At 39.6% G+C, this 13,060-nt stretch overlaps 1 protein-coding gene across 4 annotated transcripts; it reads left to right on the forward strand.

The window, feature by feature from the left end:
* The first annotated feature begins 654 nt into the window (after positions 1-654).
* Positions 655-13,060, forward strand: zfat (zinc finger and AT hook domain containing). 4 transcript variants are annotated; one of them, XM_029452467.1, is made up of 25 exons: positions 655-748; positions 856-885; positions 2,264-2,422; positions 2,940-3,107; positions 3,917-4,051; positions 4,286-4,399; positions 4,557-4,679; positions 4,791-4,864; positions 4,992-5,080; positions 5,295-5,393; positions 5,677-5,825; positions 6,264-6,355; positions 6,550-6,698; positions 6,783-7,671; positions 8,269-8,395; positions 8,546-8,778; positions 9,005-9,086; positions 9,446-9,565; positions 10,690-10,863; positions 10,988-11,076; positions 11,247-11,385; positions 11,626-11,732; positions 12,208-12,298; positions 12,399-12,496; positions 12,575-13,060. In XM_029452467.1, exons 2-25 carry the CDS (start codon positions 867-869, stop codon positions 12,770-12,772), a joined length of 3,717 nt encoding a protein of 1,238 aa, XP_029308327.1. In that variant the 5' UTR covers positions 655-748; positions 856-866; the 3' UTR covers positions 12,773-13,060. The 4 variants fall into 4 exon arrangements, with proteins under 4 accessions (XP_029308327.1, XP_029308326.1, XP_029308330.1 ...); XM_029452466.1 differs by having other exon boundaries at positions 661-752; XM_029452470.1 differs by having other exon boundaries at positions 661-752; positions 12,581-13,060.

The following is a 13,060-nucleotide window of genomic DNA, read 5'->3' on the forward strand; positions in this document are numbered from 1 at the left end:
TTTGTCTGTTTTGCTGCCTTATTCCATTCTGCTGAAACTTATATAATAAAAATATATATAAACTATAGGCAAAAGCAAGGAATTGGTTAAACCCTGTTACTGAGAATAAATATTCCATTAATAGAAAATATGGCAGTGAAAGAAAATTGATAGCCCATCTAATATGACGCCAAAAGCATACTTTCCCAAACTCAACTCAACAATTTCAGGTCCTTGTTGCTTGTGGATTAAACATAATTTAGGTAGATTTAGCATCAAAACATGAAAAATATATATATAAATGAACAAACATTTATTGATATTCATATTTCAGCCATTGTCATTTAAACAGCCATTTTATTACTTTATTTTTTTATATTTAGAGTCTCCCACTACCGGCACTGTCTCTATTTGTTGCACCACGTAAACGCCATAAAATAATTGATACATTACAACAGGTATTACTCTATGAGGCACACTGTATTACTAACTAAACTTAAACTAAACAACTAATAGGTCTATGACAACAGGGCTGTTGACAGAATGGGAACAATTTTAAAGATTCTAGCGAAAGAAATCCATGGACAAAATGTGTTACTTTAAGGAAAACTGAACTCATGAGTTGCTGTAGTGTAGTTAGTGCCCTTCTCAGCCGCAGTACAGTCTTCCCGCCACAGGGGGCGCTGCTCCAACAGCAACACTGTCACTACAGGGTCCTGTCTACTTCCGCTGGTGGGAAGGACCTGTTTGGCAGATTCGACAGAAATTTGTATGTGCGTAATGTAAAATTAGGCTTTATAATTCTAATTTAATAAATATATTTAGCCATATGATGACTCAAATCAATCGATAAATGTGTATTCTTTTGTTGTTTAGATGCTGGAGAAATGGATGGACAAAAAGCAGGTAAGAATCTTGGTTAGCTTCAACTCGAATATGTTTGTCGAGTATTCATGTTAGTTTGGGCCAAATCAAAATAAACAAACGCGTTAAGTATAAACGTGGTTTGTTTTTTATTCTCGCTATAGACACTATTTACAGACTTTTTGTTATGTGATAAAGGTATAAATAGTCTACTGTTACAGTCAACAGCTGACGTTACTGAAGGTCGGATCACTAACGTTAACTACACTAACGTTAGCCCTGAAGCCGTTAACCTTATATTATTAATAAAGAAAGTTTTGATACAGCTTAAAATTGTGTGGACGAAGACAGATGATCGACCTTATTCAATAAGTAAATACGTCAACGCTAGTTCATATTTTCATTAGTTTTGATACATAATGATGATTATGGTAAATTTCACAAAAACGAAAGCAACATATCTCTGTTAAAAGGTTCAAACACAAACAAGCTCAAGATAGCGATAACTGTTAGTTTTGTGGGTTATTCAGATGCTACTAATAATTGAAGCTGATGTCAATATTTTAGCAAACGTTCTGTTATGAATTAACATCCATATGTATTACAAACAATGTTGATATTCAACGTTGTGGGTGTGAGCCCCTTTATTTTATATTTTTGCTCATACATTTTTCCAGTAATACATGCCCTCCTCCATTACCCATCATTAAACTGCAAATTCGTCACACTACTTTCTTTCCATTTCCCTGATTTTCTCTGGTTGCAACTCCTGTTGCATGTACAATATAGAATTAAACGGAAGAAAATGTGGAAAAGGTCAACAATTTCATCATTGATATCTATAGAAACAAACAAACTAAAAATAACAATATACATAATGTAACACTTTAAGAAATAAAATGAAAATTGACTGAAGTAAAACTAATTGTAGCAGTTTTCTTTAATTGTTTGGCACGTTAGATTAAATAAACTGTCATGCCAAAAAAAGAGCAGTTTCCAATAGATACTGTATAGAACCCAACCACCGGGCCGGCGATCATTTGGTACCGGGCCGCACTGAAAGAAAAATGCGTTTTTTACAATGTAATAAAAATATAAATAAAGTGCATAATATAAAATGGAATAATAACATTTACATTATATATGTAATAATTAAATTATATGTTCTGCACTTTATTGTGTGTTTTGTTATGCCTGCCCCCCTGGTCCTGTAGAAAAAGTGTCTTACATGAAACCGGTCCGTGGTGCAAAAAGGTTGGGGACCGCTGTTGTAGATGGTTAAAGGGTGGAGTCTGGAGTATCAGGATGAGGAAATGGGGTACAATGACTCAAAATAACAACATTTGCTCTGTTGTTTTAAAGCATGGAAATGACATTAATCTCTTTCCCTCTGCCACCTTTCTTCTCTGTGTCTCCTCAGCTGGTTCTATGTTCATGTGTCGGCTGTGCAACCTCTTCTCTCCCAGTCGCTCTCAGCTGCTGGCCCATTGCTCCCAGCAGCACCTGCAGCAAGAGACTCCTGATGACATCATCATTGCTCTGCAACCCCTTATAGGAGAGCATGTTGAGACACTAGCAGGTCAGATTAGCATATCATTGCCAGGATTACTATCACAAAATCCTTTAAATAAAGCCACACACATTGTATTCTTTATAATTATCACTGCGTTCACTCATTTTGGAAGGAATTGGACTTTGTACAATGCATTTGATAGGGGCTTGAGTCGAATACAGTGCTATACTAATATTCTTGGCCTAATAATCAAGTCAAAGTAGATTAGTAGATGATTAAAATGCCAAGAAAATACTAATTTAAAAAAACAAATATAGAATGGAGTAAAAATATACACTATACACATATGTCACTTAGTGCAACACTATAACTCTTTTCTGTTTTTCATTGTATCTGGGAGATAATGACAACGTTTTATGACACAAGGCATAAGCTCTTACAGTATATCAGGCTTTGGCTACACAGAAAATAATTGCTGGATAAGCTCAATGTTGCTTTTGGTCTCTTCGTGGGATTTGTTAATTGGAAGAAAAAAAAATCTGCTTTAATTTCTTATCTGTTCTGCTGTCGTGTTGGCCCACAGATAGCCCAGTGAAGCGAAAACGAGGACGACCAAAAGGCTCTACGAAGAAGACACGCACAGATTTGACAGAGGGCAAGGCTGACTCTACCAATTCTCCAGAGGACAATGTTCAAAGAGAAGAAGAAGGGGATAAGAAGGAGGGAGACAGACAATGTAGCTCAATACAAGGTAGTATTGTTTCCCTTTATATGTATCCCATCATTTTTTCTTTTTCATGCAGAGGACAGGATAAGTGAAGATGCTTGCTTAGAGTTTATAACCATTTTTATAAAGTTAATATCTTGTTTCCTTATATTTAAGCCATGACCTTTGCTGGAAGGGGGGTGGTCAGCGCCTCAGACTTGTTACTTTGTGCTCGTTTATTGTTGGATCACTTAAGAGTGCAAATTGTTCCACAGTTCTGAGGCTGCTGTGTTTAACACCGGTTACAGTTTGAATGTCTGACCCTGATTGGCTGCAGTCTATGGCACAGATTAAAGTTTGAATCTCAAACTTCTTACCGTTGCATTTGTTTAACACTCCTGAACTCCCTGGGTACATGGTGTATCAGGGCAATTGAAGGTAAAAACAACAAAACATTTGTTTAATAATATAATATTTATTATTATTTTGCAAATGTTATTATGTCACTACAATCTCAGAGAATTTGAGTTTTTATAATAACAAAATATAGCAGCCTAATAAGAAGAAAAATATTATAAGAATTTAAATACTAAATTAATATAATCAATATGTAATATAAATTATAAATACTAAGAATAATAATTAGAATAATAATTAGAATAATACAAACAGAATAATAATCAACATAAAAATTCAGGGGAGACAAACAGGAAGCCTACATTTTATTTGATGGGGGGGGGGGGGGGGGGGTAAGGGACCTGGATAATGGATAGGTTGAGAACCACTGTGCTAGACAAACAGTGTTTCCTGCACTCGGCATTCTAACTCCTTTTTTCTTTTTTTTACTCTACCAGGTGAAAAACGCGACGGGATATTGGGGCTGGAATGTAGAGACTGCCATCGCAGGTTCAGCAACAGACGACAGATCCTCAAACACATCTGCCTGAGAGAAGAGGAAGAGGAGGAGGAGGAGGACGAAGAAGAGAAAAGTGAGGAGTGAAACAAATCAGCAATAGAAAAGTGGATATGTGCCAAAGAGGCATTAAATGTTTTGGGGACCTAAGGGAGCATGTCACAAATTATTCTTACTATAATTATAGTTTATTAAATACCTTTGCATTAAGTACAGCTGCTGGGGGAAAGTAGATAATATAATTTACATACATTTATTGTACTTGGTAATAAAGGTGATTTGGATTAACAGACATAATAATCATTTCCAGGGAGCATCCGTGGCGGAGCAGGAGCTGAGGGTTCTGGGAGTTTAGATCCTAGAGGAGCAGATCTAAATCAGATGCAACAAAACTCAGCAAGAGCAGGAGTCGTGAGAGAAAAAGGTGAATTTAAGTTCAGGACATGGTTTCTTCAAATTAATTCTTTCCAGGAGGCACACCTAATTGCTGCTTTAAAATCACTACTAAATGGGATCTGTGGTGAATTGTAAAAAGATTAACGATCTAAGCGGTCTGACCCTTTATTGTTCTCTGCTCGTAGACGTGGGCAGCGTCAGAGCCCTGAGAACCAACCGAAGCCGCCCCTCCAGAGAAGGAGGCCTAGCAATGGGAAACAAAAAGTCGGTCATCAGCGTTGTTCTGACAGAAGATAAAACACTTCCAGGTTCGTCTCAAAAAGCTCTTTTTTGCTAGCTTTTACATTTTGACTAACATCTGACTCGACTGCAGTAGAAGACCTATTTATAAGCAAGATGTTTTACATGTAATCCAACAGGTGTTTCCAAAATGGTTCCAGTAGAGGACAATTCAGCAGAAACAGAGTCTTCGGCCATCCAAGCTCAACCTCAGGTAATCACAGGAATACTTAGAAACATTCACCCAAAAAAAAAGAAAATCTAATTTTTACTTGATTTGAATTGAACTGTGAATCCAATTATTATATGAGTTTATTGATTGAATTTGTCTGGTCGGTCAGCAGTCTGCAGTCTTCCAGAGTCAGTCACAAGACCATGCAAGTGAAGCCACTGCCTGCGACGGTAACGCTAAAACAGATCAGGAGCCAAGGTAATGTAATGGAAAATGTCCATCTCTCTCATAATTCTTTGAATGTTATGCATTACTGACGGTCCTAATAACGGGTCGTCAGTAAACCTGATATAGAAAATCTGATAATGAGAGTTGATTTGTCAACTGCAGGCATTAATAATGTTGTAAAGGTCCTGCTAGTTTGTGCTAGCAGTCTGACCGATCATTGCTATCTCCTGTTTTCTACTCGTAGTTCTAACCCAACCTCCACAACAACAACAACAACAACAACAACAGCAGTAGCAGCCAGCAGAGGCTTCCAGGAATATTCTATCAAGCAAGATGCTACAAAGTACTGTATGAATATTTTTTTATTAAATGTGTTAAAATGGATTTGATTTTATCGTAGTTGTAGCTTTGGAGAATACGTGTAGCTGAATGCTGCTGTGTAATCTACAAGTTACACCCTTTCTGTTAATAATCTAATCTCACAATCTAACAGAAAAGGGGATATTTGAGTTAAAAGTTATTTTTATTTGTAGTGTTGTTATCTGTGCAGCGTAAAGCAATAGCAACTACAACATATTGGCCAACTGGGAATGTTCTATGTAATATTGTTACTCTCTGTCTCCCAGTTTACTTCAGAGCCAGTTGAAGATCTTTGCCTGCGAGTTCTGTAACAAGATATTTAAATTCAGACACTCACTAGTCGCCCACCTCAGGACACACACCCAGGAGAAACCGTTCCAGTGTCCACACTGTGACTACGCATCGGCCATCAAAGGTAAATCCAGGCTCATAGGAACACAGGAGAAACTGTTCTGGAGGCCACACAGAAATGTCAGCTTGATTATTAAAAGTGAGATTGAATCAAGTTGTTAAAGTTACAATTTGTTGGATTTTGTTTTTGAAATATGCCTTTATGAGATGTAACTCATAACTGTGTAACTTAAAGGTGCTGACAGGAAACAATAGGGTTGTTGAACCATCGTGGAAGAGGGCTGTAGAGATCTTTTGTCTTAACAACTCCTTTAAAGATATAATGAGGCATAGGATGCACCCAGTGAGGAAATCTGGAAATATCTATAGTTACAAACGAGCAACATTAAATTACTGGAAGGATCAGTCTTTGAATAACACAATTATAAAACTTGCAGCCACAAACTATTTAAAATTCCTGTGAAAGCTGCTTACTTTCTCACCTACTTTTCCCTTTTTAAAGCCAACCTGAATGTTCACCTGAGGAAGCACACAGGAGAGAAGTTCAGCTGCCAGCACTGTCCTTTCAACTCCCTCAGCCCAGGACACCTCAAGGTGCTGTGATAACTTTATTACTGGTATCAATAGTATTAGTAGCTCTGTTATATCCTCAGTGTAATTAGCATTAACGTGCAAGCTTTGAGACTCAAATCTGTTTCCCACATCTAGATGGATTGGATCAATGTTTCGGGGTGCAGCTGCACTGTTTTTCTGGCCGCAGCAGTAATTCTATGTTTCTGGTAATGCAGGTCCACATAGAGCGAGTCCATTTGAAGGTGAAGCAGCACTGCAGCTTCTGTGAGAAAAAATACTCGGATGTAAAGAACTTGCTGAAACATATGGAGAAACGACACAACCTGAAAGACCCCGCTGTCTACCAGAGCTACCAACAACTCAGGTTAGATTTAAATGATCTACTTTATTTTACATTCCTGTCTACCATCGGACACACCTGCCCTTCTAATCTGTTCATCTCGTCCAGGTTAAAGACTCGTCAGGGCCTCAGGCAGCTCCTCTACCACTGTCCCACCTGTAACCGGCGCTTTAAGAACCAGCTGGAGCGGGAGCGCCACCTGTTGGTCCACGGGCCCCAGCGTCCCTTCGCCTGCCACCTCTGTGACCACGCTGCAATCAAGATGGCCACCCTTGCTGCTCATGTCAGGAAGCACCTCTTCCTATACGTGTGCTGTGTGTGCGACGACAAGTTTGTCAGCTCCCAGAGACTAAAGAGTCACCTGAAAGAGTCTCACCCCGAGCTGGACCAGGGGCAGGCCTTCACCGACTGCATCAACAACAGCTACTATCTGATGCAGCCTGGAAGAGGCATGTGGGGGGATGACGAGCGGGAAGATGCAGAGAAGGAAGAGGTAAGGATAGAGCAGGAGGAGGGAGACGAGCGGACAAGAGAGGAGGGTAGAAGAAATGGTGTAGGAGGGGAGGAGTTGGGGGAAGGGGAGCTGCTGAAAAGAGCAGCGAGCGGAGATGGGAAGCAACAGAGAGAGGAAGAACAAGCTAAATGTCAGGGGGAAAGTGCAGAAGAAGTGCAGGGAAAAGATGAGGAATTAGAAAACGGAGGTGCACAGCAAGGTTCCCAAGAACGGCTACATCAAGCTATTTCTACAGAAACCACAACTCCCTCTGACAGACTGTTTGAAGCAACAGCTGGGGAGAAGTCACATGTCAACACTGTGGACGCATGCACCCCTGCAGCTGGAGATGATGCACAGACTTTCGTATCACTACAGAGCAGTCACACCCCTCTGTTGAAGGACAGGACTCAAGAAAACACACATTCGGCTGATGAGAACACACACACACCTTTGTCATCGGCGCCTTCAGGGGAAGATGGACAAACGGCACATTCAGAAAGGGTAATTTAATTACAAGTACTCAAGAAGGACAATAATGTTAGCTCGTACTGCAACTAACGATTACTTTAACGATTACTAATTAATCTTTATTTTCTCAATTTAATCTTTTGGCCCTATTTTGTCCAACAATCCAAAACCCAAAGATATTTCATTTATTGTCAACAAAGAATCTTTCATTTTTTTGAAGAAAATGTTTTTTTTATAATAACAATAAAAAGATGAATCAATTATCAAATTAGTTGCCGATCAACTAAATGACTAATTGTCAGCACAGAGTGCCTCTGTGATGTTTTACATTTCATTACTTTTTATTTTGGCATCAGCAGACAGATATATCTGAACTACGTCATCCATATTTGACTATCCATTCAAAGTAACGTTCTACTGTATAAATAGAAAGGGCGATGACAGGCAATGATTGCACTCAATAAAGAGTATGATGTAGTCTAATGATTTAATTATTTAATCAGACTACATATCACTTAGTAATTCATGTATGTGTCTGGGAGACACAACTAATCTACTTGAAATCATCTATTTCTGAGTTAGCAGCTTTGTTCTTTGCAGTCTGACTTGTTCTTTGTGTTCTGCCTGTAGGTGTCGGAGGTTTTGCATCAGAGTGCGTTTCAGCAGGTGTTCTCATCTCTTCAGAAGACTCGGCTCAACATGGAGTCTTTCCAACGGCTCAGGAAAATTTACGGAGACCTGGAATGTCAATACTGTGGTGAGATGATGAAACCCCGCTTGAGAGATGGTTTTGTTTTGTCCTGTTATTTTATTTAGTGTAGTTTTACTTTATAGTATATTGTTATGTATTACTTAGCTTTTCCTCTATCTGGCTTGAGTGTTAAACATGTATTTTTTTGCTGCACAGGTAAACTGTTCTGGTATAAAGTCCACTATAACGTCCATGTACGCACACACACCAAGGAGCATTCGCATTACTGTGCAAAGTGTAGCTACTCGTCCATCACCAAAAGCTCTTTGAAGCGGCACCAGATCCAGAAGCACAGCGGCTTGCTGCTGCCTTGTTCGAATACCGGCTGTAAATACTCCACACCTGACAAATACAAACTCCAAGCCCATTTGAGGACGCACCAGGACCAGGTAACCAGCCTTCACCAAACTGTGAAATGTATGTTTTTGTCTCGTGTACGTGAATGAACCCTAACATGTCTATCATTCATTATTGAGCCCTAATTAAATTGTATCTGAGCTTTAATCAGGGGAAACCTTAACCTTTTTTCTGTATGGGATGCAAACATTGACTCTATATTTCTCTTGGTGAGATTTGTCAGCTGTCTTTATGACTATGTATTGCTGTTGTTTACAGGGGAAGAGTGTGACTTGTCCCGTCTGCCAGAACAGCTATCCAGAGCACAGACTGAAACACCACATCAAAACATCCCACCCTGGTAGAGAATACACAAATATACTGTATATCTACACACACACACACACACACACACACACACACACACACACACACACGTAAGCTGTTAATGTTTGATCTCTAAGCACGTTCAATTTCATCTGTCCATCTGAACCCTAATCGTCGTCACACATGATTCATTCAAGAAGAATATTTGAAAAGCCGATGATAATTTCTCTGTTTTTACAGTTTCTAGATGATAAATAGTGTCATTTTGTCAATTCTCACCGGTGCTTAGTGTATCACACCTGATTGAAATAAATAGCTAGTCGCAGATCCAAGTTTCAGAAACTGCCCATGTCTGCAATTTCATTTGTGTGTTTGCATTTATGTGTTGCACAGACAAGCTACCCGTGCAGGGTAAAGGACTGATGGTGCAGCGCGCAGAGAAGTGTCCCTACTGTGACTCCTACTTCCTGAAGAACAGCAGTGACTTTCAGCGGCACATCTGGGCCCACCAAGGTGTGATATTCTACTTTTAACACAGGCAAACACATACACACTGCACAAGTGTGGAGAAACACATCTGAGCCCACGAGTGACCATGCGCAGTATTTCACTGCTTGATTACTGCGAGATCTTAGCTTCTTCCATCTGTCTCTCTACCTCCTGGCTGCCCTCCAGGAGGATGGACTACACTGAAAACAAGCTGCAGACGAGATAGAAGGAAATTGGCCTGTTGGTCAAGTTACTTGTGAAATGATGAAGAACACAAACAAACAAAATCATCTACTTGTTTGCCGCTGGCATTATCTGAAAGCTGAATATTTTTTTTTTAATCTGGCAATGACAATTGGCAGAAGTTACACAGAAATGATAGACATGCTGGGTTGTTTCCAGTGTTTAGGGCTGTTTTTCTCTTGCAATGATCTCTTGGTAAGAATGTGCCATTTTTGCTACGCTACATGTTTGTTTATGTGGGACTCTAATGAGTAATGTGAGGCTGCTAATAAACATGTGGTGGCTCAGCTGTTATGTATAATGTTGTGTTTTTTAGGAAGTGAATTATTAGTCTATTCCTGTTCCCCTCTGTCTCTACTTAAACACTTTCTTACCTTGATGAGCTGTTTACCTTGAAGTTACTTCTATCCTGAGGCTGAGGATGCTGGCAGACATAAATCCAGCACAGGTGTTGGTGAAGGTCTCAGTGAGCACAGCGAGTTTACCAAACAGAAATCCTTCAATGCATATGCTCGTTATGGTTTTCAGCTGATTTTTATCTGGCTTTGTTTTCTTGAAGGTTTCTGACACTGTTCTTTCCACTTAAGATTGTGCACTTCCTAGCTCACTGCTGACTGCACCCATGAAACACTCGCCCATAGAAAGCTTTGCTTATAAGCATCACTGAAAAGCCAGTGTAGGCACATACTGTATCACTCACAAGGTGGTGGACTAAAAATCATACTATATTATAGTTATTTTACTGTAAATGCTGTTTGTTATGTTAATCTATTAAACTACATATAATGCAAATACAATTCTAAACAATACGTTTTATTATCAAAAGGTTTGTCTTATTTTGAGAGATGTTACCTCGAAGTACCTTCATTCCTGTCCAACATACGCATGTGTGTCCGTGTGTGTAGGTGTGAAGCCGTACGTCTGCGGTGTGTGCGACTATGCAGGCCGTAGTAGGAGTAACCTGAAGACTCACATGAACCGCCACAACACAGAGAGACATCACCTCTGTGATCTGTGCGGTAAAAAGTTCAAATCTAAAGTCACGCTCAAAAGCCACAGACTGAGCCACACCGATGAAGGTACGTATCATTTGTCTATTTATTCTTTATCCATGTTATAATTGATTATTGTATGTCACAAATATTCCGCTTGACCAGCAGGAATTTGATAAATATAAGCGGAATCATTTTTTTGTTTTTTCAGGGAAGAGATTTCAATGTTCGGAGTGCGACTTCACCTCGGTCTCCAAACCTTCCTTGCTCAGACACATGGAGCAACATGCTGAGTTTAAGGTCAGAAGAAACAAACAGGCAGACACACACAAGCGTCGCCCATGAGTTCATGTCATTGTTGATAAAATGATTGACAAGTTGTTTAGAATATTCAATTTGTATTACACATTTAGTCATGCCTTATATGCCTTTTTTCATTTGCATTAATGTTTGTTTCTGTACCTATGCAGCCATTTCGCTGTGCCCACTGCCACTACTCCTGTAACATCGCGGGTCCCCTGAAGAGACACTACAGCATGAAACACACAGATCAGAAATATCAGAATGCCGGACCTGGCCTGCCTAACCATGATGCTCTGAAACATCAAGGTCGGATCTCTGCTCTCATTCTGCCCTGTCTACACTTTCTATGTCCTTTTTAAAGTCACATTTGACTAAAATGTGACATTTGTACTGAGTAAAGATTTTTAAAGTATGGTGAATAAGACTCTCAGGAGTGAGAATCTATTTGATACTAGGAGAAAAATCAATAAAGTCTTGCAGCAGTTCAAAACAAAAAGTGTGGTCGGCATAACCTAAATGAGCTTTTGTGTGTGCGTCTGTGTTTAGGTGGAATGAAGTGTCCTGAATGTGAATTTGTTTATGGAACCAAGTGGGAGCTGAATCGCCATCTGAAGAACAAACACAGCCTGAAAATGGTGGAAGGCACCTGGGAGGTAAACAGTAGACACAGACAGATACAGTGAAAAAAGGCGCTGGGTTATTTTTAGCCATGCTAGAGACGTGGCTCTGGGGATGGCTATGTCGGTCTGTCGGTACAACACATTGGATGAGTTGTTATGAAATTTTGCACATACATTCATGGTCCCCAGAGGATCATTTCTAATGACTTTGGTGATCCCCAGACTTTTTCCTTTCCTTATTAGCATTATGCTCAAAGCAGCGTTGTACATCAACTCACACCTGCTAGCATGGCGGGAGACTCTTATTCTTGTTTCTGTCCCAGTCTCTTGTCATTAAAAATTATATTTCTGAATAAAAAAATAAATAAAAAACTGCTGCACAAATCTCAGAAGCAGGAATCCCACTGAAAAACATTCTAACTCAATCCTGTTAGCATAAAGTGTAAATGTATTTGTCAAAGCCAGTATATTAAGGATAATAGAATCTGTCATATGTATAAATATCCAGGTGCAGGAGACAATGGAGGCTCATTACGTGTCTGTGGAGGATCAAGAGCAAGAGCTGACAGAAGTACCTGTAGCAGCCCTGCAGGACAACGGTAACAATAGATACATACATTATTTTTAAGATAATTGGTGGAAGAGCTTGCATATGTCCTATGGGACACATCACAATAAATGTGTGTCTTTCGTGTTTAGTTAATATCCAGCAGATCACCGAATTCAGTTCAGAGACTCATGACGCCGTCACCTCTATGGTCGCCATGGCTCCGGGCACTGTTACTGTCGTACAACAGGTAAACAACATTACATCGCATACTCAGGAAATCATGAGCGGTTACAGCTAAAATATTGACGTTGAACTATGGCTGAAGTTGCAGGTGGCTGACGAGCAGGAAGTCTGTGACTGCAGCAACCAGCTGATGGTGGTGAATGCAGATGGGGGCCTAAGCGGTGACCAAGTGATGGTGGTGGAGGACGCACACAGCCTGGAGGCTCTGACAGTCCTCACTCAGGGAGAAAACACTCACTATATTGTCTACGTCCAGGAACACACTGTAGAAATCAACTAGTGATATTAGCATTTCAACATCTATCGATCCATCAGTGTTGAGGGGATCAGTGAGTATCAGTAGAACCGTTTGCAAAAGTGAAGTAACATAAAAATAAAATACAAATAAACTAATACAATCAGGATTTAGTGAATGTTTCCCAGTTATCATTATGAATATCCTTCATCTGATTTATTTTTCAGTCACTTGGTAATCATGAAAACCACAAGTACAATACTTTTGTGTGATTATGTGACATATTTTGTACTTACAAAGTATATTTGAATAAAATCCCTGTCCTGCACTGCT

The sequence above is a fragment of the Cottoperca gobio genome, chromosome 16 (genome assembly GCF_900634415.1).
Source record: "Cottoperca gobio chromosome 16, fCotGob3.1, whole genome shotgun sequence".
NCBI classification, from domain to species: Eukaryota; Metazoa; Chordata; class Actinopteri; order Perciformes; family Bovichtidae; genus Cottoperca; species Cottoperca gobio.